This window comes from Puntigrus tetrazona, chromosome 19 (genome assembly GCF_018831695.1).
Source record: "Puntigrus tetrazona isolate hp1 chromosome 19, ASM1883169v1, whole genome shotgun sequence".
Taxonomy (NCBI): Eukaryota; Metazoa; Chordata; class Actinopteri; order Cypriniformes; family Cyprinidae; genus Puntigrus; species Puntigrus tetrazona.
The window spans coordinates 4,379,283-4,406,865 of record NC_056717.1 but is presented as its reverse complement, the minus strand read 5'-3'; the positions used below and the strand labels follow the sequence as shown (position 1 = coordinate 4,406,865).

The window sequence follows — 27,583 nt, the reverse complement described above, 5'->3', positions numbered from 1 at the left end:
TGCGCATATTACTAGAATATTAGCCATTTATTAATACTAATTGAGCACATATTAATGCCTTAATTCTACCCAATACCTAAACTTAACTACTTATTAATAAGCAGCAAATTAAGAATTTATTGAGGGAAAAGTCTTAGTTACCAAGTGTTACCAAAAACGGCATTTATTACAGTAAATGTGCTTAACTGTAATGAAAATAGCCCAAAAAAGCTCAAAGCTAATAGTATGATGACTAGGTTAGTCTAGCGTGGGACCGTTTGGAAGAAGTGAAAGAACCAACACAGTGTTACAGAAACTAAATGATAGCAGTTTTATTCATGGATCCTACTCTTGGATAAAGAAAAGTAAGACTCTTCAACACTCAGACACTGCTGGTTTGTTCTGTGTGTCTCGACCAAATGCAACGCCTGTTCATCATTTTGTACAAATGTTTTTGTTTTTACATCTCGTAAGGTACACTATGTACACAATGTGAGCACTCTTCAGCATAAGACGTCATCTAACAATCTCACAAGCTGGATTTGAGCATAAAGCCCTGTAGATATGATAGGAAATTTCAAGTAATTTCATATAAAAAATAGAGCATTTTCATTTTGCCTCTGAAAAAAAGTTGTCTAAAAATACAATGTGTGAACAGCATTAGAAATGCATAGACCTACTTCAGATCCTGCTGCTTTTTCCGACAAAACAAAAAGCGAAAAAAAAAAAAAAAGACACAAAATAGGTCCAACGAAATTAAAACCGATCCAAACCATGGCGCTGCGATGCTGTCCTTGTGATATTACCGAGTTTCCTCCACAGGTATAGTGCTGGTGTGTGCTGTTGTTCAGAGTGGAGGAACTTTGTCGAAGAGTTCATGCTGTAAACGACTTCTGAAAACACAGAGGTGGAGAGCATTATGGGATGGAGATCGCTTGCTGAGGCTGCCATGGAGTTAGGAGTCACTGGTTGTTCTCGCTCTGTCGATACAATCACAAATCACAGTCAAATGTGTCATATAGCACATCACAACCTTCAAGGGTTACTTCACTCAAAAAAAACGTTCACTTGCCCTCATTTGGTTCTAAACCTGCAGGACTGACTGAACACGCAGCAGAACTGCTGACGTTCCCTGCCGAGCTCCACAACACGGTGGGAACTGAAGCACTACTATCTGGGACCTCATGAACAACCGAGTTAAACGTAACGGACAATAAAGGCATTTTTTTGAGGATTAGGCCTAAGAATGAGGCTGAATACTGCCAACCCCCAATGATTCAAAAATGCACAATGCAATTAGATTCTTAGTCTATGACGCTTCAAAGCCATGATAAAAATATCTACTCTGACTCGTCGATAAAAAGAGAACAAGCAGGTTTAAAGAAACAAGCCACTTTTATGATAATATGCTCCCCTGGAGTTAAAGAGTTGAGTTTCACTGTTTTTAAACCCATTCAGCCGATCCCTGGGTCTCACGGTAGCACTTTTAGCTGTAGCTTAGCATAGATCATTGAATCTGATTAGTTCAGCAGCAGTTCCTCGATTGTTATGCTGGAACGAGAGTATACTTCCTAGTCATATCGGCCTAGGAAACTTTTCATTTTCCGTCAGTCTTAGTACGCGATGTAACTACAGAAGAGTCAGGTTTTAAATAGGAAAAATACTGAAAATACTCCTCTGTCATTTTTGAGAATGATGCTGATTCAATGATCTATGCTAAGCTACAGCTAAAAGTGCAGAGATCGACTGAATGGATTAAACTGTAAAACTCAACTGTTCAGCTCTAGAAAAGGGCCTATTTTTGAAAAAAGTGGCATATTCCTTTTAATATCCCAGTATTACAGATAACTTTGCATTCACGTTTGCATGCATTCAACTTTAAACGTTCATTGGTAACGCATCTGTGCTAAATGAGTGACAGAATGATCATTTTTTTGAGTGATGCCTTTAAAAGGCACAGGGCTCCAGACTAACATCTGAGAGAAGGCTCCAGCGCCACCAAGTTCAGATGATGGTGAAACTAGGAGCAGATTTGGTATATCAAATTTGTGATTTATGATTCTGGCTCACACAGACATGCTTTACAATCATAAATGCTTTCAGTCTGAATTTGAAACATGTTCCCAAAAGTAAACCAATTAGATGTTTATCAAAAAGGTGTAACTTATCTCAAGAACAGCCAGAACAACTTTAATTCAGATGCTGAAACCATCTCTGCACCTCTGTGAAGAGTTTAGAAGTTAGTCTAAGATCGTTGACTTCTACAGAGTGTGTGTGAACCTGGCGTCACGTCTGTATGCCCGAATGAGTAGTGTGGTCCAGTAACACTTGTTTCGTTTGCCGTTCGATGTTTCTCATATGCAGTTCTTATGAGTCTGGAGCCCTGTGGTACATTCAATGTTTGTGCAGTTTATCCTTTAAGCTCCGCCTCTGATTGACAGTCTATTAGGCATATAGCTAGTTAATGCCCCAGCATGCAGCAGGGACATTAACGACAGACCAAGCTCTTATGACTGCTCTGGGAAAATGGTATTCAGTATTGGTAAACTCATTTTAATTTGCCCCTGTGCTTCAGTTTGTGTGAGTGAGTTTGGACCAGTTGTTCTCCTTTGTCTGAGAATACGTCGAAAGGCTTTCCTAAGGCTTTCCTTCTTCACCTGACCGATGCCAATATTTATCCATCCAATGACAAATATTTAGTGGGATCATTGCACAGTTGCTGCAATTCCAGTAATAATAAATAAAGAAATAAATACCGCAAACCTGAGTGTGACTAAGCTGGGCAGGAAGGCAAGTGAGTGAAGTTTTATGCTTAAAAATCTTGTTACGCATGCATCTTTTTTGGTCAGATTCAAACAAAACTTATACGTTAAAAAAACCCGAAAAAACAAAACACACTCTTATCTCACTCTGCAGAACGTGTTGCACGCAAACCACACACACACACAATTCAAGTATTATTGCACTGTGGCTGTGTCAAAAACTACAAATTTCCTCCATTTATCGATCACCTTCAAGTTTAAGCTCAGCACAAATCTACACTTCTCAAAAGACTGCGCTTTTTTGTTTCAATTAGTCATCTAGATCACAATTTAATCTCATTCGAGTAGAAAAAGCAAACGTCTACATCGGTGAGGATAACAAAAAAAAAAAAAAAAGCAGCAAAACATCACATCATGCTGAAGCTTAGTCTCGAAACGGCCGTGAGAACAGCAGCAAGCTCCAAACCAGCAGATCACCACAGCACACGAGGCCCGTGTCTGACTCTCACGTACAGCCGGAGGATTCAGAGGAGCCCGGGACAAACTCGTCTTTACAAAAATCCTGCAGATGCGCCACTGCTGCCTCATTGGGGAGGTTTCCCAACAGGGCAGCGCTCGCTGTGTCACGTACAGCAAATACAGCCCAGGCTGCAACCACAATATGAGACACAGTTACACACACCCCGACACAACTCACAATCACTGAGCGATCGGGTCACATTTCACACCAAAAATGAACGAATCAGGTATTAGCTAACGAAAAAACGAATCCCCCATGTGTAATGTAAAAAAAAATTAAACTCGCTGCAACAAGCAAGCAATGATGTATCGATATTAAGGTCATTTGTGAAGTACATTTGTATAGACCACAGCACTATTTGTTTTTTTTTAAGAAATCACTGTATACAGCAATGAGCATAAAGGGGTAAAATCTGCTTGTTATGATAATGCCGCAATGCAAAAAACCCCCAAAAAGCTCTAAATAGGCCATCAGAGCAATGATCACCCTCAATCTGACTGCATCTGCATTTCACTAACCAACTCGAAGCTACTCGATTTAGATCAGGGATGTTACACCAGCGGACTGCTTTCTGAAATCTAGCCCTGTTTGTCTGTCACACGCACCAGTTAAGATCACTCGTGATGGGGAGAGTGCAAACATGTACAAAATAATTATCTGACATTATACTGGACAACATTTATTTGATTATATTCATATTATCACGAAAGATAGATATTGTCAGTGGTTCACCAAAATTAAAAGTTTCATTCAGCATTTAAAGTCAGTTAATAATCAATTAATCAAGTTTAATAAACTACCAGATGATATGGGTGCACCTCAAATTAGTATATGGTGAAAACTTTTTTTTTTAACTTATTTCAAAAAGTGAAACTTTCATGTATTCTAGTTTCATTACATGTAAAGTAAAAGATTCCAAAAGTTTGGTTTAATTTTGATGATTGGATCTTACAGTTCACAGTCAAAAATCGTGTTTATATGTGAGATTCATTAGATGACCTAATAATGGTGAAGACTGCTGATTCGACAATGATCCTGAAGATCACTGACACCCTCCACAAAGACAGAAAGTCACAGAAGGGTTGCTGGGACAAGACCACTTCATCATATTTCTTAGGAAATATTATAACATTTCAAGTGGATTCATGACCAATAAGCTCAAATCATCAAAATTAAAAAATTAAAAAAAACAAAACGTTTGAAATGAATCTAGAATATATGAAAGTTTCACTTTTTGAAATGACAAAAAAAAAGGTTTTTTTGAGATGCACCTGTATATATAACATATAGCAAAATGTAATTTTTTCCTAGCTAACTATCAAGCTATTGAGACTGAACGGCCTTCCTGTGTTAAATGTAATGTTATAGGACGCTGCCATTGATGCCATTTGAATCCAACACAGACATTATAAAGGCTTAAGAGTTTAATTGCACTGCTTCTGGAGGGACTACTAAATCATTTGCTATAACTGACCCACAATGCAATGGTCTGCCCAAAGCATGAAACACTAGCATAGTGGTTGGACAAAATAATGTGAAGATCCGATTATTCTAGGGCTTAATATCATTTGTGCAGACCACAGTGAAAAGATTGAGATTATCTTTTCATGTCTATATTCCCTAGGTGGTAAAATAAGCCGTGTTGAGGCATTTAGTACAAGTCGTGGATAAAATGAGTGACTGGCCAGACTTCCAACCAGGATAAACCATAGGAACCTGTTTAGCAGGACCGTTCAGTATTTTAAGATCAGCAGTCTTTACGATTATGACTGCATGTACAAAGCATGACAAGACTTCATCGGCAAAGTGATAGAAAACCTCGTATTCACCTTAAAGACCCCGTTTCCACAAAAACCGATGGCAGAGAACTTCGCAACTGCTCGTACTTATTCAGATACATACGTTAAAATGCAAAATATATGGATTCGTGATCAGAAAACAGACAAAATATGAGCTTTAATATCTGCTTTAGCCAGACAAATTACCTGACAATCAGCTAACTTAAATATCATCAAACCACTTCGACAGCGTAAAGCAACCGGAAGATGTTTTCATAGACGACATTCAACTGAAACCATTTAGAGAGCCGCATTGCATGCACATTGAAGAAAAACACTTTAATAAAGCAATATTCCCAGGTGCTCACATTATTTTGTCCAACCCCTGTATACCCCGATGTCACGAGTCTGCAAAAGGCTTGATCTCTAAACGGATCAAACAATAAAATAGTGACTATAGTCATGCACAAGCATCTGAGATACTGGATCGAGTGATATTATGAGAGCTGAGCGGGGTGAAGAACTAAATACACATGAACAGACATGTTGAAATGATTCATTGTGTCAATGAGGGAAGAACACATTAAAACAACCACCAAAAAAACTAAATGAAACAAAAAACACACACACACACACACACACACACACACACACACACACACACACACACTCCATCCAGACAGACTAGACAGTTTCACCTTTTTCTTTTCTTATCAGGGTCGTTGATCCTGGGTTTTGTCTGCTTCTGAGTCTTCTGCGTGGGGTTGGAAATCTTCTCATCTCTATGCCTTTTGCGAGCACTGGAGAAAAAAAAAAAAAAGATTAAAAAAAATAAATTAAGGTATGCTGAAAATCGAATACTCTTAACACACAGTTGTAACAAGGTCTCGTTTCCAGTAAAAAGTATTTTTCCTATCCGTCATCACTAAATGCATCTCTGCACAGACAGAAAGAAAAAATGAAACAAAGTGACAAAGAAACTGAAAGAATGTCTTGACTCATGCTGCTGCTGTGGTTTGTTAGGACAAAACCTCAGATAAATATATGGAAGAGATAAAGACCTCAAGGTGTCAGCCTCGATAAGCAATTGCTATGGAAAATGTTTAAATCTACTAACAAATTGGCAGAATCTTAGCGCAACACTTGTCTTTTTAGGACCATTTAGGTGTTTTGCAGAGTGACACTTTCTTGTCAGTTAAGCACATTTCTTCCCAACATTTTATTAACATAATGCATATTGTATTGTTTTATATATTTCATATATTTTTATATATTCTACAGTAAAACAAGATCATAGTAACGTGCATTTAATTCTGCGTGTTCTTAAAGTAATATCACCACATATATACATATATAAAATCTAAAAATGTAAATACGCCTTCTTTTCTTAAAGCCACATATTTGAGGAGAAGTAACGTATACAGTGTCTTGCTACACACTTCGCTCCAGCATCTCTGTCTGCTTCTTTATTGGGTGTCTCCAAGCCGGTTTTCTTCGCCGTCTTCGGGTCCACCGCGTCCTCCAGACGAGACGGTTTGCTGCCGTTGTAGCGTTCTGTGCATTTAGGAGGCTGTGGAGGCGGGGGGGACTCGGACAGGGGCTCCTGGTCCTCTCTGGAGAGCTCTCGCCACTGTTTCTGCAAGCGCGTAAATAAACAAATCAATACCTCCCGCATAAACACACACGCAGTAAATCTAGCACGGGCTCCGGGTAATAATAAATCTTGTTGAAAATACTCTGGCGATGACATGCCTGCACAGATGAGTCTCCCATAATGTACTTGGCACCTTCCAGCACAGCCATGTACGAGAAACGCAGCTGGTCGGGGGTCTGAATCAAACCCATCCTATACTTCCTCATGTCTAGGAGAATCTTTTTGATGTCCACAACCAGCGGGTCTTTCCTTTTGTCCATCTGAACACATCAGTCACAGAGGAAAAGCAAAGCAGTGGTTAATTGGGTGACGATCAGAAAAAAACAAACAAACCCAAAAGCGCTGAACCTCATGAGAACACAATACTGCAAGTCTAAATGTCTTTGGAAGTTCGAAATTTTCATCCAAGATATTTGCACATTAAAAAATAACTTCACATGATGCGGCATCACTAGAAGATGTATGAAGTCTAATCATATGAGTTTTTTGGTAACAAAATTTAAATGACCCCATATTTTACTCACCCTCAAGCCATCCCAGGCCTATGTGTCTTTCTCCTTTTAGATAAACAGTCTACGTTTTTTTGTTTTTATGTATCCTGGCTCCTCTAAGCTTGGTTATGCTGGTGGATAGTGCCGATTAATTTGAAGCTGAAACTAACCTATACACCTTCAGGGGCTTATCACATGGCCTCTGAAGCAGATCGATGGGGTTTTGTAACAAATGTATTTATAGTTTTAAAATTATAACGTAAATAACTGCGAGAAGGCCGAGTTCCAGCTTCTTGGCTGGAGTTATGTATGACGAAATTCTGCACTCATTTACGTTACCATTTTAAAACTATAAATATTTTTATTACAAAAACACATGCTTCAGAGTGGTAATAACATTGTCAAACGACTTTCAGTGACCTACAGTCCATATAAAACCTGAAAATTGCAGAAAGATTTTATTAATTCCTAGTTTTAGTGAGCCAACTCACCATGACGAGACAAGTGTCGACCAAAGAGAACGTCCCCGATCGGCCGATTCCTGCACTGCAGTGGACGACTGCTGGACCCTGGTCCATCCCCAGCGAGCCAGACTCCCGCACCTTAAACAGGAAATTGAGGAAGCTGGCTGGGGATTCTGGGACGCCAAAGTCAGGCCATGTGGTATAGTGAAAGTGATAGATCTGTCTCGTCTCCCCCGTCTGAGTGAAGAAATTCATCATAATTACAAAATGAACAAAACAGAACAGACGAGAATTATATCTAACGCTAACGCCGCTGCAATTCAAAACTGCACGAGAAGATATCAGGTGACATTCTGTGAGCAAGATCGTGACTTTCGGTGGTCAGTCAGGTGTGAAACTTACATTTGCGTTCTGGAGTTCCAGCACTCTGGTGGTGTAATATGACTTCACGTCCTCAGACACTAGCGTTACCTCAAAGCGGGTGTCACGGAACGACATCTCTCGTTCTTCTTGAGTCGGCCAATATTGTGCACACTTTTCCTGCAGTAAGACGTAAAAGATTCAAAGTAGAACAAATAATGCATTTCTTTTGTTTTAAACTCATCTGCGAATGCTAACACCTTCCTGATCTTTCCTGAAATGTTGCATTAAAACCCAAAGGCTGGTAGAGATTGTGAATTTAGATACAACAGCTGGCATTGAATGTGAGGTCAGTGAATTAATAAGGGAAAAAAAACAGAAAACAAAGATTCTACATAGAGAGATGTGATAGTCTTATGACTACATCACTACAAATAAGAGGGGCAGTGTACAATGTCCAAAAACATATGACTGTGTCAAAACATTGGCTGGTTATTTTAATTTAACTGTCCAAAATATTATTATAAGTTTCAGTTACACCCACAAATGGCATTTGTCACCAAATATGTAATTATAAAGATGATAAAGATATTCTAATCGATTTTAAAAAGGGAAAATACCTTTGACAAATATCAGTTTTGAATTTTTAACAGCGATTAAATCATGTTCATCATAAAATATTATATTATATATTAAATAAAATATTATTTGAATCCGCTTATTTTTTTAATTTTAATTTATTCACCCTAAATTCAAATCACAGTACTTTATTTTTAGTCATTTTAGCACTTTCAAGTAGTTGTAATTCAATGTTTATTTTCAGAGATTTTTCTCATCTAATATTTATGTTATTTGAACTTTTATTTCAATTATAACAACCATTTTCAATGGTTATGGATGCAACACTGCACTCATACACGTATATTAGTTCTTAAATGATATGCAGCTTACTTAGGCGCTGCTGAGCTCTGTAATATGAACTAAGAGACGTACTTTACATTTTATTATAGTATGAACGCGTGTGGACTGGAGGCTGAAAGCCCTTAGTGTGGTGCTTTTAAGGAGAAAAGCTTTGGATCAATGATGCTTACCGAGCCTTTCTCTATTACTCTGTTGAGCATTATAACAGCTTTGGTCTTCTGCTCCCAGATCATGAGCCAAAAGTGACCACAGGTGTTTCTCAGAGGACCCTGACAATACAGAAACACACACACACACAAAAAAAAGTGGCGAATTAGTTGGGACGGGCCACAACAGTCACAAGAACGCGTCTTACGTAATACAGCTCCCGGGGAAATTTGAACCCAGCTCCAGACTAGTTTTTTCATATCTTTCGTAAGACAGATAAGAAGACCAGTCACTGGTTTTGAAAAACACGTCTCACAAATCTCTCTGCAAAAATCATATAATGCCAAAAAGTCTAGCACACCTACACACAAAAAAAAAAATCAAACCAAACCTGCATCTCAAATGGCTGACTAATGTTTTTGAGAGCGTGTGACCTTCGAAACGCTACCTACACAGTTTGGTCGTAATAGACATTTGTAAAGCCTGCCAGCTGCCTACATCATCCTGTAGTAACATCTCTCTGAAGTAACTGCCAGCGATGGAGCGTAACTTTTAGGTGCTGATAAGAGTTTTACTAAAAGCTGCTAAGTAGTTTACGATCTTGTTCTGTGTGTCTGAGCAAAGCCATTTCACCGCTGGTTTCTAGAAGGGGACCGTCCCTGCAATTAGTCCACTGAAAATAACTTCAGGCAAAAAGTGCCTGCTTAAGGCATCTTAGTCACACGTCAAAACAAAACCGCTCTCGCTCTGAAAACAATTAAATTATTTATTTAAGTCCTATGACTGTTTCTTCCCCCGACTCCTCAAGTTCATATGAGAGCTGGTGTCATAGTGTTGGTTTTTCCACACATTCTTATGAACAGCACGAAATACATTTTTTGCGGTTTCTGCCATTTTTGAAATCAGACTTAAAGGAACGCATCACTTTTTATTTTTAATAGGCTCATTCTCTAACTCCCCCAGAAGTTAATAAAATGAAGTTTTACAGTTTATGAACCCATTCAGCTGATCTCCGGGTCTGGCCATAGCACTTTTAGCATAGCTTAGCATAGATCATTGAATCCGATTAGACCAGTAGCATCAGGTTCAAAAACTCTTCTGCGTACTAAGACCAGCGGGAAATGAGAAGTTTAGCCTACTACAGTTCATAATCATATCATGGCCTAGAAATTGCAACTTTCAGTTTTTCTCTGGTCTAAGTGCATGATATAAATACAGAAGAGTCAAGTTTTAAATAGGAAAAATATAGAAATTCTTTGGTCATTTTTGAATGTGATGCTACTGGTCTAATCGGATTTAATGATCTATGCTAAGCTATGCTAAAAGTGCTATCGCTAGACCCGGAGATTGGCTGAATGGATTTAAAAAAAAAATGGTAAAACTCAACTTCTGGGGGAGTTGGAGAACGAACCTATTTCCAAAAAAAGTGTAGTGTTCCTTTAAGACCACGTTTTTACAGAATATGTACATACAAATCGAAATCTGCTAATAAACGCAACGTTCAACATTTTAAGGACCCACTCACCTGGGTAAGTATGTATCTTCTCTGGGCTTCCTCCATCACCACCAGGCTGGCATTGATGTAGTCATTTTCTGTGTTTTCTAATTTCACTCGACTGTGGTCAACTGATATGTTTGGGGGAAAAAAAATGCAAACAAAGTCAAACGCGACATTACAGGCCGGTTGCGTTACAAAGACAGGAGACGAATCCTAAACTTACACGGGCTGACATCTCTGTATCTGTTCCGATTGCGATTCTCTGGATACTTGGCCACTTTAAAAGCACATTCGTGTGATTGGTTGCGTATTTCCTGGAAAAGAAATGCATTCAGACAATGAGCATTTCCCGGAAACTGCCTTCAAAACAACAGTTCAATTAGGCCATTATGGATTCATTTTCGTTTCATTTGCCCAAGCCCATGCCTGCAAAACCCAGAAGAGGAAAAACACATTTACAAGAAATTAGCTGATCGTGTCAGTAGCGACCGACCAGCATCCAGAAGTAGTAACGTAGTATTACTGGAAACATAAATCGAGGAAGCTACATATTGTTTATTTAGTTACACATAAACTCACCCAACGCTCAATTCTGAACGAGGCCCATAAAAAAAAAATATATGGCCTGCAAGTGCTTATTTAACACAATAGTGGTAAACAATTTTAAAAAAAATTATTAAATGATTTTAATACTTTTAAAGTAGTACCGGCATATTTTATTTAATGCAATGCCAGCAGCTTTTTCATGGCAAAAACTAATATAACGAATACAATAAAACAGTTCTGTATGATGCAAAATGTAAAATCAGGAATGTGTTAAAGCTGTCCTGTTGTTTTCAGCGGCTAGGACGACGTTTATTCAGCTATAATAGGAAAACGTAACACTTTCTGTTTATAGTAAATAAACGTGTATAAGTCAGAAATAGCGAACAGCTGTTATTTGTATAAACGAAGGGAACGTATTGCACTGTTGTCATAAGAAGCCTGTCCCGAAATCTAGTGCGTTGCCTTCAAAATCAGTGCCATTCATGTCAGGTTAAAATGTTATATACTGTAAGCAGTTATGATACATTAGGACTTCGATCTCAGGCTAACGTTACATGTAGTTAAATTTAGACTACATTAATGTGCTGTCTGTTATTAGGGCAAAACAATACGTGTAGTAATAAAAAAAAGTTAAAGTTAAACAGCCCACGGTGCCCAAACATGTTGTGTGTGTAGTTGGTTTACTATTTATTCAGGCGCAGTTACAGTTTTACTCACAACACCGGAGTTTACAGCAGAACTACCACAATAACATCCCGGCTTCACAGCTTCACTTTCATTTGATCCAATTTCAGCAACAGTCAAAAGGAGAACAGCGACGGCACGCGGAGTTAAAGTTTGTAAAGTCACAAGGAGACACGAAAAGATTTTTCTGTCACGGCTAAATGTAGATTGCGTGGCTCACTAGCATGCTAGCCGTCTTAGCTTTACTTACTAAATAAAGGTTCTGCCAGCGGCCCTCTGAATCTATGTCCTCAAACTCCTGCTCCATGTCTGCGTCAATTCCTTCCGCTCAAAGCTTGTTTTTTTATTATTGAGAATGAACGTCACAGCGGTGGAAATCGCTCATTTCTCGTCCCCGCACTGAACCGCTGATAGAGTCTGTCACTGTTTGTCCGCGTCGCTGACATTTGCGACGAGAAGCTCAGTCCGCTGCGCATGCGCGGAGAGGAGAGCGGCGATGGCCTGCGCATGCGCGCTCGAAGGCGCCTTCAAGACGTCAGAGCGGAGCGAATGTCAAACATCTTTCGGAAATGTTTATTTATTAAAAGTAGGACTGTTTTGTGTTATAGTGTGATATCCGGTTCTCAGATGTATTTCTTGTTGACATAAATGGACGAGAAAAACTAAATCCTTTGTAAAAATAGGTTATGGAGCATTATGTATCAAATTAGACACTCATTGTTACCGAATCAATGCAAAAAAAAAAAAAAATCTAATATTGGCTAATAAACTTTTTCCTGATACACATTTCTAGCATTAGTTATTGTTTTATAAGTAAATATTATAAATAGTATGATCAGTGGCACTGCATGCAAATATCATAGCTTAGTTAATTTACATCATTGAACTAGCCTACTGAATAAGAAATTACCTTTAATCGTGGGAAAAATCAGTGCTCCTACAAATACTGCCAGCATTGCAGGCAGTAAAATTAAAGTAAGTGAAGTTTTTTGGGATAGCTGATGTCCTTTTGTAGTCTGCAATGTGTGCTTTTTGCAAACACTGATGAATCTAGTATTAAAAATGTAAGAAAATACAGTCCTCAAGCTCAAACCAGCTCACACGAAAAATACCATCGAAACTGAATTTCATATTTATAGTAAATAATATGAACATTTTTTGAAACATTCTATAATAAAGTACTTGAATTAATTTGTTGTGGTAATTCTACAGTTGCTGTGGTGATATAACAACTATATATAATTAATCAGATCACTTTAAACTGTAACTGTAAGTTTTCTACAACTATAGGATATATATTATACTACAGTACACTCCAGTTTACCGTAAAAGCTAAAGTAAAGCCTGCTACAGTGTTTATTACAGTTAACACTACAGGATGCTGTAACATTCACTAACAAAGTGACTAAACATATATACATATACTGTATACCAGAATATATATACAGTGTGATGCTTATCTAGCGGTTCAAAAATAGTATAGTATTTACTGTAAATTACTGTAATTGTTTTATATGTGGGAGAACTTTTTTTCAAGCATGTTTGTCAAACTCTCCTATGTTTCATTTTTTTGTAGTATTTCATGCAAAAACATTGAATCGCTTTCAGTGTATGTTCGGTCTTGTCTTGAACCGTTCCTGCTACTTTGAGTAACTCTGACTCTTTGACAAGTGGGGGTGCTGTTGCTTTAAGATCAGACTACTGTTTCGAGGACGATAGACCCAAAATGAGTGTTTAACAGACTTATGTCAGTCCAGACATTGACCGAGAAAAAACAGAGAAGAGCAGAAGCAGGAGACAAAGAGATGATGGCAAAGAGCAACAGAGTTTATCGAACAATCTCGTAGATGTGCGTGTCTCAATGTTCAGCACAAATTCAAACATTTCATCTTTATCTATTCATACAGACAACGGTTCATGAAACCCCACAAGCATGAGATTAAACAACAGTGAGAATACATGAGCAAGGAAAAATCGATAAGAAATATAAAATATAGAAACAAGATAAATGAATAAACAATAAAAACACTAAATAAAAAATATAACGATATGAATGATCAAAATAATCAAGTGATAAAAGCAAGCAAATAATTCAAAAATGATCCAATGATAAATCTGGTGAATGACTAATGATTATAAAACGATTCTGTAATAAATGATTAAAAATGAATTTAAAAAATCAAACGTAAAACACAACGCACGCATTTTGCGAGTGAGGATCCTTCGAGGAAACCTTTTTGCTTAATTGCAGGTCAAATAAGTCTGTCAACATTGCTTTTATTTTCACTTGATAACCTCCACGCATACCTTAAAGCAAAGCAGCAACTGACAGCGAGCGGATGCAGTTTTTTGCACTTGTGTTTTTCTACAAACTTCAAAGAAAGTACCAAGCCAAAAGTGTAAAAAAAAAAAAAGAAGTCAGCAACCAGGATGTGGTTGACAGCAAGACATTTTGGAAACAGATAGATACAGACATTATTTCCCTCCTTAAAACATAAGATTTCTCGACATTAAGGGTTGCTTTGCAAAATCTCTGTTCAAAGCCTCTGTGTTTGTGCACCCTCCATCAACGAAGATCTTTCAGGAGGGCTTGATGAACTTTGACCTGCTTCCTCCATTTCCACTCGTTCAGCTTTAGGTTCTTTTTTTCCTCGGGTGCATCTTATCCCTCCAATTATAAACAGGACCCCGGAGATCACAAGCAGCAGAGACAGTGCCACTACCTGAAGCATGAAAAAAAAGTGTTACCATTTAAAGCAAACGACGAAATCTTTGCTACATTAATTTGACGACTCTCATCTTGCTCCACATCAAACAGAATTAAATCATCTCGTCGATTCACTCACCTGCGAAATATTTCGAAAGCCAAAAAACTCCCTTTGCTTTGCGGTGATGTTGCCATACTTCATAAAAGGCTCACACCATGTTGTTGAAGCAGATATATCCGTGTGGACCGTCAGTCCTTCCCAGGAGGTCCGTGCACAGGCGAAGTACTGTCCGTCGAAGAACAGCAGCAGGACCCAAGTACCAGCAGGAATGATGCAGGTTATAGTGGAGAGCAGACACTTGCTTTTGCACTCCGGGCTATGAATATAAAACATGAGTGTGCTGGAGAACAGAGCAGGAACCAAAAAATATGCCAAGGAAAACGCCAGGTTCGTCTTTGGATCACAAGGACATGCAAAGTCCATCTCCACGAGTTTCTCAATCAGCACCATTAAAAAGCCAGTTATTACATTTGATCCAGTATGACTTTTCATCACCTGTTTCAGGTTTTGTACCCACGCCTTGCTCATGTCTGCGTTGTTAAGGTCGACTAAAACTGAAAGTGACTGCACATGCACCCTTTCACATCTTCATATGTCTCTCTCGTTACTTTGACGGAACTGAGTGGCACAATACAACCTGAGCGACAAGCAACTTAGTCAACCGGCCAATTTTCAGGAGTCTCGTAAATATGGCTTTTATGGGAGTTTTTTAAAGGGTGTTTTGACTGTACTTTAGTTTGAATTGATTTTGAATTAATTTAGTCATTATTCACCGCTGTTTTAAGCCTTTATGACGTTCATCTGTTAAACACAAAGAAGATATCTTAAGGAAAATACAGTGGTTGTTACACTATCCAATAAATGACACTTACGGACACTGATGAGGATTTGGAGAGACTTTATTCTACAAGACTGTACTGTTTATGATAATGAACTGCGCTGAATATTCAAACGAACATAACAAAAAAACTTTAGGTTAAACATACATTATACAATAAATCATTTATTGGTAGATAGATAGACAGATTTTGATAGTTTGATAATGAAAGTGTTTTACGGACTTCAATAATTGATTATGGTTATAATAACAGACCATGTCAGATGCAATATGGGGCATGCAAGATTACGGAAACAAATGTACATGCTCAAGAGCATGTTTTTGTATTCTCATCCATAAACGAGCATGTAATTTTAAAAATTAATTTATTTACTTCATGTCTTATCAGATAAAGCAATAGCCAACAATACACTGTATGAGTTAAAATGATTATGCCAAAACACATTAGGTTATTAAATAAAGATCGTGTTCCATGATTTTAAATTTCTTACCATAAATACATAAAAGCGTATTTTTTTATTAGCAATATGCATTGCTAATAACTTCAATTGGACAACTTTTCTCCATATTTTTTTTTGCCCCCTCAGATTCCAGTGGCTTCATTTATAAAATGTTGCACAGAAATGGTCAAATCTGGGTGCACCTTTATAAATATCTTGGCCAAATATGATGTATAAATCTCAGTTTTGTGGTTCAGAGTCACATATAGTTTTACCACCGGCACCTTTCGATGACACTGGGCTGGGCTGTGAAGCGTGGTCAAACGTAGCAGAGGCCACAATTACCCGGGCTGCTCAAAAGCTCTACCTTCACGTGTTCGTAATCTAATCAAATTTGTAACATCGACAAATGTGGCCAAAAAGCAATCTTTTCTCAATCCCATTGACTGTAATGCACGAAATCTCTCAATTGTTTGATAAATCCATAGGATTACGTTTCTGCATCACGCAGTTTTACTTTGGAGCTTGAAGTCAAATTAAACAACGTTAAAAATGGGGATGTGAGAGCAAAACTCAACCCAGGGTAGAGAGGCTGAGTGAATGTGGTCTGGACTCATTGACATTGCTTCAGAAACACTGTAGAAGGACAGAGCTCCTGCACCGTGATCCACATACACTCCTATTCTCTGGGAACTGGACGCTACAGGGAGCTCGGTCTTTTCTTCTTGTGCCAAAACGTACATGCTTTCCAAGTATACTCTCATAATCAGTCCCCATGCTCCATCTCTTACATGACACTGCTATAGAAACATCAGCACTCCCGCTCCACTCCAGCTCCCAGAAACAGCGTCCACACACACACTCTCGCTACACGACACCCGAGGATATCCAACACAGAATATTCTACCGCAAGCTATTTGAGCGATCCGTTTTTGGATCCAGATGGAAATCTGACAGAGACGAAACACATCATCAGACCCTTTCCGTGACACTTTAAAATCAATTATTTGAGATGCTTGAGAAGGAAATCTTTGAGATGTTTCTACACATTCATTCAAGTCAATCTATGGCAAGTTGGAAATTGATGGGATATGACTTTTCAAGTTACACACCTGAAGTGACAATCCTGAGTGTGGTCTAATTACTAGCGTCACGTTTATTGGGTGGGAATAATCTGGATGCATTTCACTGGGGACAAACCAACAGACTATAGTCATTTAAACAGTAATATTAAAAAAACAGTTCATGCAGGTTTTGAGCTAGAATGCAGAAAATGTAATGCTATTCTGTCATTTCCACACTCTCGTGTTGTATGACTTCGGTGGAACCCAAATTTAATGTGAATTAATGTGTAATTAATGACATTTTCATTTTGGGCTGAACTGTTTTGATTCATTTGAAATCAATTTTTGAATCATTTTAGAGTGAACTGAAAGGAATCTGAGGAAGACAAACCATTATTCGCATTAAAATCTATAAAAATGAGTCCCAATAATTCAAACATATTAAATGCATCTTTGGTGCGTCAACCTGCCAAAAAAAGGGGTGGAGCCAACCGCTATATAAATCATTTTATGACGCTTACGTTCGGATCGTAGAAATGCCACTAACTGACATTAACAATCTGTGCACACAGCTTCAAATTAAATGCATGAATGACAGGGAATACCAGTTACTGAAGGAATACTGTAGCTTTATGAAGCCCTTCAGCATTGCATTGGACATCCTACAGGAAACGTGAGGAAACTTGTTTTTATGGAGCACTTCAACCAACACTTGAAGTTCTAATGGACAAAACTTTAGCAATGCAAAATGGCCTTTCACAAATGACCACTGGGTTGCCGTGAATAATTGTGGGAGCAACTAAAACTCGCTTTGACACAACAGTTGACCCCAAGGAAGCTCTACTGGCCGCCGTCTCGCTTTCTAAGATTTGTTTGACTTCCCTTTTTGCTGACTTTTTTCCCCTAAATGTTACTTAAATGACTGAACCATATTTTCTTTAATTTCATTTTTGTACTGAAAGCTGTGTCTGGTTCTATAGTTATATAGAGCCAATACATATCTGTCTTGTTGTTGTTGCCTAAGTGGATTAATTTAGTCTTTTTAGAGGCATATATATATATGTCTCTGTTTGATCTGTTTTCTTTCTAAGCAGTTAGGCTATGTTTAGCCTATATGTTCATTTCTGTGGTCTAAAATGACTGAGGTTGAAGGGCTGGTCCTCTAACTGCAATTTATTTTGCAATTACTTTGTGTTGTGAACCGCTCGAATTTAAAGCGAACAAAATAATGGCAACAATAAGAAAAGAAAAAAGCTTGTCATGGCATTGGAGTTTACGTATAGTCCTGCTGTGTCTGATATGAATATACCCAAGCTATTCACAGATATGGCCAGATAATCACTGTACCTCTCCCATCTTTTAACAGACTGAAATCATTTGTGATTCTGGCTGCCATTCTTTCTTGCGTTGTCTTAAGCCTTCACTTTGCCAAATACTGGATGTCAAATACTCTGCAGTACATTTTGGTGAAAGTTACTAAAAGGTAATACAAGAGTGATGTAACACATTACAATTCTGAGACCGTAATATTGTAAGGTGAGGGATTACTTTTAAATGATAGTTACAAGTAATCTGTAATGTATTACAGTTTGGAAGTAACTTGCACAACACTGTTCATGAACATGTCTCCAAACCTTATAGTGATGCAAACTACAGCACACACATCTCGTACTTATTCAGAGGAATAACTGTTCTCAGTGACAGCGGCGTGTAGGGCAACTTCTTACACAAACTCTGAGGGACAGATGAAGGCACGCATGACACTTCAACAGTTCAGTGTTCGGGCTCGATGCGTTCGTAACATTGCCAGATGTGTTCTGGTGCGTTTTGGTCACTGAGAAATGCACCATTAAACCTTTAGCAACTCACTTTGCTTTTGGATTTATATCATAATTATTGATCCATTACACAAGCACTTTTAGTTGGTCATTAGCATTAGCATTGGCACATTAGTTTTAGTTGGTCTTAGATTATTTATATGATCATCAGTGACAATTCCGTGGATATTTAAAATAAATGAGGCACAGTCGGAGCTCTAATGGATGTTAAAGAAAATAGACAGAAACAAAAAAGAAAGATTCAAGACCATAAGGGGGCAGTAACTCCTCCCGAGCAGCAGGGAGCAGTAACTCCTCCCGAGCAGCAGGGGGCAGTAACTCCTCCCGAGCAGCAGGGGCAGTAACTCCTCCCGAGCAGCAGGGGCAGTAACTCCTCCCGAGCAGCAGGGGGCAGTAACTCCTCCCGAGCAGCAGGGGCAGTAACTCCTCCCGAGCAGCAGGGGGCAGTAACTCCTCCCGAGCAGCAGGGGGCAGTAATCCGCTCTCAGATCCTGTCGTCTGCGATAAAGCAGCGAGCGACGGTTTCAGTAAAGAAACATGGCACCGGTAGAGTTCACGGTTTCTGCTGAAGTTTAACCGAACAGCCCTCTGCTCTTTTATTAACCGAGTTGTGCGAGAGGGTTTCTCTGTTAAGAAGCAGCTTGGACGATGTTCGTCGCGAAAAGCATCGCGGCGGATCATAAAGATCTGATTCACGATGTTTCTTATGACTTTCACGGTCGGAGGATGGCGACCTGCTCCAGCGATCAGAGCGTCAAGGCAAGAAAATCCCGTCCCTGAGTTCAGTCCCTCTGTACAGCCCTGAACCTGCAGTGAACAGACAGACAGACAGACAGCATCGGGCGGATAAGACCGCTTACTAGGTTATGAGACACGGGACACGGCCAGAGAGAGAGAGAGAGAGAGAGAGAAAGAGAGACTTCAGTTGACACGGACCCTTTAAAAGACGTCCCTCGTCCTGTTTAAAGCTGCTTCAAGCCCCACATTACACGACAACTTGCCATTTATATAGCCTTGAAGGTTTCGCTGTGGTTCTTTAGTTTCTGTGCCACATTGTAATGACAAACAGTCTTGTCTTTTCCTCTTTTTCAACTGTTTAGGTCTGGGACAAAGGGGACGATGGAGAATGGCATTGTACTGCTAGCTGGAAGGTATCCGGTGTTTTTACTCTCTTCTTTAGGTCTAAATCTCTATTTCACCCTTAAATAACGTGGGGTACAATAGGTGCGTTGTCAAGTTATTTATGTATTTTTGTGTGCATATGACCATCTTAAATGAAACGAGCTTGAAGCGCTCAGCCAGTGCAATAGTGTTTGTGACTGATGTATGTGTGTGTGTGTGTGTGTGTGTGTTGCAGACTCACAGTGGCTCGGTGTGGAGGGTGACGTGGGCTCACCCTGAGTTTGGTCAGGTGCTGGCGTCTTGCTCCTTTGACCGCACCGCAGCTGTGTGGGAAGAGATCGTCGGGGAATCCAACGACAAGCAGCGGGGGCAAAGCCACTGGGTATGGAAAACTGGGCCGCTCTTGTTACTGTATTACTGTTGTCATGATACTGGAATTTCTAGCTTCTGCACAAAACCTTGAAAAATTGTGTTAGTGCATATATATATATATATATATATATATATATATATATATATATATATATATATATATATATATATATAATATATTTATTTAATTTTTTTTTTTTTTTAAACAGTAAGTTATTTTATTATAATATATACCAATTCACTGGTATAACAATAGTGTTATTACTATTATTATTATTATTATTACATTAAGACAGAACTGTTATAATACAACTGTTTTAAAATAAATAATAATTTGGTTGTGGCCACATTGTACAAATTTATTGCCTTGTTTTTTATAAACTATGTCCAGCAAATTAACTATGGCCAGGAATGAATTAATATGTAATAAAACTGCAGGATTGGATAATATCTGTGTATCCATACTGTGGAAACCGAGTACGAAAACAGTTCAGCAGCACATCGTATCGGGATCGAGGGTTTTCCTTATGCCAAAAATCATCAGTATATTAAAGTAAAGATTATGTTTCTGTTGAGATATTTAGTAGATAATTCCCAGATTTTCAAATCGGGCCAAATATTATACAATCTTAACAAACCGTGCATTTCAGATGAGTCTCAGCTTCAAACAGTTGACCTGTTTCACGCATATTTTGCCAAAGGATGCAAAAACCGATTCAACAGATGCAATGTCCTTTAGTTGATTCCTGCCTTTTCCTGCAGATCAAGAGGACCACGCTGGTGGACAGTCGGACGTCGGTGACCGACGTGAAGTTTGCGCCGAAGCACATGGGCCTGATGCTGACCACCTGCTCCGCGGACGGCGTGGTGCGCATCTACGAGGCCCCCGACGTGATGAACCTCAGCCAGTGGTCTCTGCAGCACGAGATCTCCTGCAAGCTCTCCTGCTCCTGCATCTCCTGGAACCCCTCCAGGTCTGAACGCCGGCCGCACATCAATACGAAACGCGCGCTCTTGAGCGTCCTAACTCTTTGTCCCGGCCCTCAGTTCCCGAGCTCATCCTCCGATGATCGCCGTGGGCAGTGACGACGGCAGCGTCACCTACAGTGGCAAAGTGCAAATCTATGAGTACAACGAAAACACCAGGTATGGGCTTGGCTTCTCCTCGGACTCGTTACGGGTCGCGAGCGCTTCTGAAGGGTTTGTGTTGACACGCAGGAAGTACGCCAAAGCGGAGACGCTGATGACCGTGACCGAGCCGGTTCACGACATCTCCTTCGCTCCTAATCTGGGGAGATCCTTCCACGTGCTGGCCATAGCCACCAAAGACGTCCGTGTTTTCAAGCTTGTACCTTTAAGGTTAGTAGGACATCGCACTCGGTAGAAATCGAGGGGACGGTCAATATGGCTATTTCACCCAAACATAAACATTTTTATTTATTTTTTTAACGTGTATCATCATGCTGTTTAGGACTTATGTGAACAAGTCCTGGCTGAAATGCATGTGTTGTCCTATTGGCGTTGTATGTGTATTGGATCGTGCTTTTTTTCCTAGGTCTATAAACTAAATTGTATTGATTGAATTTCTATTACGATAAAATATTAAAATGCGTTTATTTTTTTTATATCTAACAATGAGGAAACTAGGTATTATTTATTTTTAATAGGTCAAAAACAGTGTGAATGTGTAAATATGAAAATAAATAAACTGTAAAAAAACAAAAAAAAACAAAAATTAAATTAAACTTTTTTTTTTATTATTTTTACTTTTTTTAAAAAAATATTTTTGCCCAACAAATAATTGTCTTTTGAAAATCCCTGTAATTTTTAAATACCGCTTTATTCGCAATGTATATCTTCACAAAAAAACGAATTAAAACTAAATATTGCAATGCCGAGCATCCTACAAGACGCGTGTTAGATTCTGTTGTAACTGGCTAAGCATAAAAAGCGTAAGCGTGACCAAAGTTCTTGTGGGGAGAAGAATTTCTTAAAGCACAGATGCTAGCATGTCTCCCTCAAACAATCTTAACCTGTGTAAGAGTTCTAGCTCTCAAGGTTTTTCCGTAGAGTCCTGTTTGTGAGACAGAGCTTTACACCTAAAGACGAATAGCTCGAAACGGTAGAGATATCAGCAGGACCTCCTGCTGGAGACCCTGCGATCGGCTTCTGTTCTAAATCTGCGGATGATTTAGTTCACACCTTTACAAACAGTTCCCGGTGACTGCATCTGGGACACAGTCACAACGTGAATGCATCTGACTAAAGATACACACAATCTTTCACACATCAGTAATACATCAGTGTGGCACAGCAGCATCTGCTTCATCATGGTGCTGAGTCTCACGTGTCTGCATGAGGGATTGCTGTCGGGGTGGTTGATGTGTGTTGTGTGTTTCTGTCAGGAGAGAGAGCGTCAGCAGCTCTGGTCCCACTAAGTTTGAGGTGCAGGTGATGGCTCAGTTCGACAGTCACAACTCTCAGGTGTGGCGCGTGAGCTGGAACATCACCAGCACTCTTCTGGCCTCCTCTGGAGACGACGGATGTGTGCGGCTCTGGAAAGGTCAGCTGTCAGCTCGGCCTGCTGCTTCCTGCTGGGCTTTTTTTTAAGTTTCTTTACTTTTTTTATTAGGGCTGTCAGTTTATGAGTTATGAAAGAATCACGCCATTTTAAAATATTTTTGTGCAGTTAACACCCGTACCCCACCTTAGAGTTCAGTTGACTGTTAACAATGCAGTTATGTGCTAAAATTTAAGAGATTGCTGCAAAAAAATTCCACAACAATCCAGTATGAGTTTTTGTCTCATTTATGCCGAGTTAAATGTGAAATGTGGTTTTATGCAACAGTGAAAAAAGTTAATATTGTTATATTTTAAGCACAACTTGTTTTTGTTTTTATATATATATATATATATATATATATATATATATATATATATATATATATATATATATATATATATATATATATATATATATATATAACAACAAAATTACTTTTAAAGCCACAGCTGAAGTGTTGTGTCTCCGAGCAGTAAAAAATTTACTGCCACCTGCTGGCAGATTTAGTTTATTATTTAAAGTATTCATAAAATAGTAATATTAATTTAAAAAATGCATTAAAGGGATAGGCCTAGTTCACTCCAAAAAATGACAATTCTGTCATAATTTGTCATGTCATGGACTTACTGTATGAGCAAAAAATACTTGAGTCGTTTCTGAGGCGATCATCATTTGTGTTCAGTAGATGGTTTTAAATGTTTGTGTAATAATAATTACTGTCGTCAAGCAATTAATCACAAATAATCACATCCAAATTAAGGGTTAATTAAAGGTTTTTGTTGGCATATACATGTGTGTGTGTGTGTGTATAAATACACACTCATGCAGAATATATTTTGAAAATATTTAAAACTATATATTTTATTATTACATTATTTATTATAATATTATATACAAATATATTTCATATACAAATAACATGATTCCTAAATATATACATGCATGTGTGTGTATTTATTTATACATAATAAATATACTCTGTAGAAACGCATAAATTATGTCAACAAAAACATTTCTTTTGGATGCAGTTAATTGTTTGACAGCACTAATAATCAAATACATTTTTTCTTTCTAAAGCTGTTAGTGCTGTCAAAAGATTAATCGCATATGTTTACCTAATATATGTCCGTAACATGTATACATTTAGTATAAATGCACACATTCATGTATATATTAAGACTAAGATGTTAAGTTTATACATTGAACATATTTATTTATAATTATATATAAACACACAAGTACATAAATATGTTGTATGTGTCTTTACATATACATTATAAAAATACACAGACAAACAAATTGACTGACAGCCCTATTTTTTTATATAATATTATGAAGGAAAGGGTCTTTGTTTCATTACAAAATATCAACTTTTGAAACAGTGCTTTATTTTATGTAGTATTTATTAGTTTACGGCTTTACGTGCCTCATATAAACGAATGCTGTTTGATCTGGCGTGCAGCTAACTACATGGATAACTGGAAGTGCACGGGGATCCTGAGAGGAGACGGCAGCCCGGTGAACGGCTCTTCTGGACACGCTGCGGCTCTGAGCGCGGCCGGCGTCCCTGGAGCCGCTCAGATGGTCGCCGGGGCCGCTTCTGCTGGCAGGTACGTCACGCTGCGCTGTGTGGAGAGGAGACGAAAGCAAAAAGCGTTTCTTAGCTAAAAATGTAACTGATCTCATAATCGCAACTTCCCAAAGCTTCAATATGATTCCCAGGAGGATTTCAATGCGGACTCTAGTTGTAACACTTTAGATTAGGGAACACTAGTCTTCACTGTTGCTTAACTAGTTTAACTAGTTGTTTGTTGGGCATATAGATGACTTGACCTTACCCAAAAACTACAAACACATTGCTTGCTGTGAATCAGAAACTAATTTTGAGGCAAAACTATTAGTTTATACTGAATTTGTTTACATTTTTTGCTTGAAATTCAAATATTAAACAATTAGCATGTATATGAATATGTGAATAACCGTATGATAGTGAATATAATTTTATATGAATCACAGATGTGTTACATTTGTAACAGTACTGGGCATAGTCACCTCCATAATAATTGTGTAGATAATACATGTGTGTAATACACATGCATTTATATATTTAAGAAGAAATATATATACGTTGTACTGTATGCGTGTTTTGTATTTACATGAATATACAAGGTACACATACATATGTGACCCTGGACCACGAAACCTCAAGTAGCCCAGGAATATTCATAGCAATAGCCAAAGATATGTTTGTATGGGTCAAAAAGATCATGGCTCATGAAGATATTTAGTAAATTTCCTACCGTGAAAAAAAAAAAGAAGCTATATTTTGAATGCAATAATTGCGTTTTAACCGTTTGACTGCACTACTTATGTGAAATGATTTACGCATCCGTCTGCGTTCGAATGTTCAGGTTTGTGGTTTATGCATAACTGTGTCTTATTTTCAACAGAAAAAAAGCTCAGCTGATGCCAGGCTAACGGCATGCCGTGCTGATTGGCTGTTTGCTGCATGCTCGGGATTGGACCAAGACCTCACTGACCCTCACCTGAACTCTCGTCTAGCTACTAATCCACCGAAGGAGCCGTGCGGCGTGTTCAGCGCCACCTGCCTGACAAAGAGCCTTTACTGTGTGCTTCTAAACCAGTTATACACTAAACCCGATTCCCATCGATACTGACCTACTTATTAATCGTCCTGACGTCATGCGGTACTACTCACGTATTTATTTTAACACAGTCGGGTCAATTTCCACGAGTTTAGTCTGCATTCGCACCGAGCATGTCGTATGTAGCAGCGTTTAAAGGAGCAGTTCACCCAAAATCGAACTATATTGTTAACATTTTTTCTTCTGTGAAACGCAAAAGATGACATTTTTTGAACTCCTCGTTTATCTGGTAAAGGGTGAACCGTGCCGTGGGTTTGAAGCCGCTAGCATGCAGTGTGGACAGCAGAGGGAGACACTATCATTCAGATCTGCTCAAAACATGCCCTTGGAATTACTAACATACTACGTTTTAATTGGTCACTCGCTGAATTAGCAGATGTCTTTTGTTACAGGAACCCAGATCGTGCTAAGAAACTATCTGGATGTTGTGCATCTTAGCGGGCAATGATGAAACCTCTGACACGGTATCTCTGTTAATAGACAAAAAGTTTCACAATTCAGGAGTTGGGTGCATAAGTAGTGGACCCTAAATCAAAAGCTGGACCCTGATCGTTATATACTGGAGATATTAAGAGCGCGTTCCCCTTGAAGGGCCACTTCAGACGGGAATTCAAAAGGAGCGCGTACAAACAGTTCTTCAAATGAACGCAACTTTTGCGAGTGTGCTTTTTATAAAATAAAGTTTGTTTTTCAGTTCTGAGTTGCGTAATGACCTCTCTGAGGTTGGTCTGAATTACGTTTGTCCTCACTCAAGGAGACCTCGGTCTGAAAGGACGGTGAAAAAGAAACGGGAAAAAAAATAAAACTTTTTGAAACGTTTCGGTGAACAACATCCCGATTGAGTCCCACTCAGACCATGACCCCAGTCAGTTTTAAAGGACAGACTAATTGTAAAAAATTGGTAAATGCATCATAGCGGTGACTGTAGGCTTAAACAGTTTTTTTTCTTTATTTAATAATAGAAATAAAGTAATAGAAGTTTAAGTTTATGAGCAACTAAAAAAATCGTCAAACTTAGCTGGTCCTTATACTGAGGTATAACTGAACTAAATAGAACTTAACTACACTTTTTTTAAATTTGGTACATTTTTGTCTTAAAGTTTTTGTAATAACAAAATCGCAGAAATCTAGTTTGAAGGCCACACGTTTTGGTAACTTTAACACTTTAGATTAGAGAAAACTCATTTCACTAACAACACGTTGCTTTTTTTCTTTCAGTTGTCCATATTTTTAGCATATAAGTATTTTAAAAAGCTCATACTGATATGCCTTATTCTGCTAGTTAATAGTGAATGTGTTTCCTTATCTGATGTGTTACCAAATTATGCTCCGCATTTTGGTTAATGAAAGTATTGAATGAATGAATCTGCTTGTATAAATTTCAGTTTGAGCTCCCAAGCTTGATCAAGGAAGGTTTCAGGCGTCTTCTTACACGTTACATGTTCACCATTATAATAACAATAAATTATGCATAATTACATGCAAGTAACCCTAAAACAAAACCTAATCCTAACCAAAGAGTAATTGCTGTAAGTAAGTCTAAAAAGAAAGTTTTTCGAGCTAAAATGATCTTTTGTGACAGGCACGCGCCGCTGATTGACATTTCATCGCGTCGAAACGGAAGGATTTCTTTAAAGGGACAGTTCACACAAAAATAACACTTCTGTCGCCTTCGTGTCATTTACAAATCTGTGAGACCTTTGTTCATCTTCAGAAGACATTTTTGATTTTATTCAACGATTAATCTTTTAATGAGGTCCATGCTACCTTTCTGCACCCTCAGAAATAAAGGTAGGAAAGCCGTCACTGTGGCGGTGCCCTTTCAAAACGTACCTTTCCGTGCCTAAACAGTCCATCTTGGTGCCATAAAGGTACACGTTAGCGCTCGAAGTGTCCCTAATAGGTACAAAAATGTACCTTTTGAAAAGTTCCAGCCCCAGTGACATCTATTTCTAAGAGTGTGACATCTATTTCTCCTCCCCACAGAGCTAACTTTGAGTCCGGTCTCTTAGCTGTCCCTCACGGTGTCGGTGGTGTTTGTGTCTGTCCGTGCAGGTACTTCTTCCCTCACCTGGACTCCCCTCGAGCCGGATCTCGCCTGGCCCACC

At 38.6% G+C, this 27,583-nt stretch overlaps 3 protein-coding genes and 1 long non-coding RNA gene across 7 annotated transcripts in view; 2 read left to right on the top strand and 2 right to left on the bottom strand.

Annotated features, from left to right (window-relative positions):
- Window positions 1–286: 286 nt before the first annotated feature.
- Window positions 287–12,281, bottom strand: ptpn2b (protein tyrosine phosphatase non-receptor type 2b). 3 transcript variants are annotated; one of them, XR_006247039.1, is made up of 11 exons: window positions 12,055–12,281; window positions 10,798–10,888; window positions 10,602–10,702; window positions 9,100–9,198; window positions 8,051–8,188; window positions 7,676–7,885; window positions 6,792–6,953; window positions 6,479–6,675; window positions 5,738–5,839; window positions 3,255–3,389; window positions 287–959 (listed from the first exon to the last, which is right to left on the bottom strand). XR_006247039.1 is itself a non-coding variant. In XM_043217672.1 (10 exons), exons 1-10 carry the CDS (start codon window positions 12,109–12,111, stop codon window positions 935–937), a joined length of 1,182 nt encoding a protein of 393 aa, XP_043073607.1. In that variant the 5' UTR covers window positions 12,112–12,281; the 3' UTR covers window positions 287–934. The 3 variants fall into 3 exon arrangements, 2 of the variants coding, with proteins under 2 accessions (XP_043073607.1, XP_043073606.1); XM_043217672.1 differs by lacking the exon at window positions 3,255–3,389; XM_043217671.1 differs by lacking the exon at window positions 3,255–3,389 and having other exon boundaries at window positions 287–872.
- Window positions 966–2,849, top strand: LOC122323668. The gene is made up of 2 exons (XR_006247040.1): window positions 966–2,508; window positions 2,611–2,849. It is a non-coding gene; the product is annotated as an uncharacterized LOC122323668 (long non-coding RNA).
- Window positions 12,282–13,610: 1,329 nt separating the features above from the next.
- Window positions 13,611–15,167, bottom strand: LOC122323460. Its single transcript, XM_043217299.1, has 2 exons — window positions 14,651–15,167; window positions 13,611–14,527 (listed from the first exon to the last, which is right to left on the bottom strand). Exons 1-2 carry the CDS (start codon window positions 15,098–15,100, stop codon window positions 14,342–14,344), a joined length of 636 nt encoding a protein of 211 aa, XP_043073234.1. The 5' UTR covers window positions 15,101–15,167; the 3' UTR covers window positions 13,611–14,341.
- Window positions 15,168–19,250: 4,083 nt separating this feature from the next.
- Window positions 19,251–27,583, top strand: part of seh1l (SEH1-like (S. cerevisiae)) — a 9,102-nt gene continuing 769 nt past the window's right edge. The window contains exons 1-9 of one of the 2 annotated variants that reach the window (XM_043218276.1): window positions 19,251–19,511; window positions 19,853–19,903; window positions 20,110–20,256; window positions 21,009–21,220; window positions 21,294–21,392; window positions 21,465–21,605; window positions 22,652–22,809; window positions 24,272–24,419; window positions 27,531–27,583. The exon at window positions 27,531–27,583 is cut by the window's right edge and continues 769 nt beyond it. In XM_043218276.1, the coding sequence (XP_043074211.1) occupies window positions 19,401–19,511; window positions 19,853–19,903; window positions 20,110–20,256; window positions 21,009–21,220; window positions 21,294–21,392; window positions 21,465–21,605; window positions 22,652–22,809; window positions 24,272–24,419; window positions 27,531–27,583 (1,120 nt within the window). In that variant the 5' untranslated portion in view covers window positions 19,251–19,400. Of the gene's footprint in view, window positions 19,512–19,852; window positions 19,904–20,109; window positions 20,257–21,008; window positions 21,221–21,293; window positions 21,393–21,464; window positions 21,606–22,651; window positions 22,810–24,271; window positions 24,420–25,259; window positions 26,176–27,530 lie in introns of those variants that run through there. The other variant, XM_043218278.1, reaches the window with a different exon arrangement.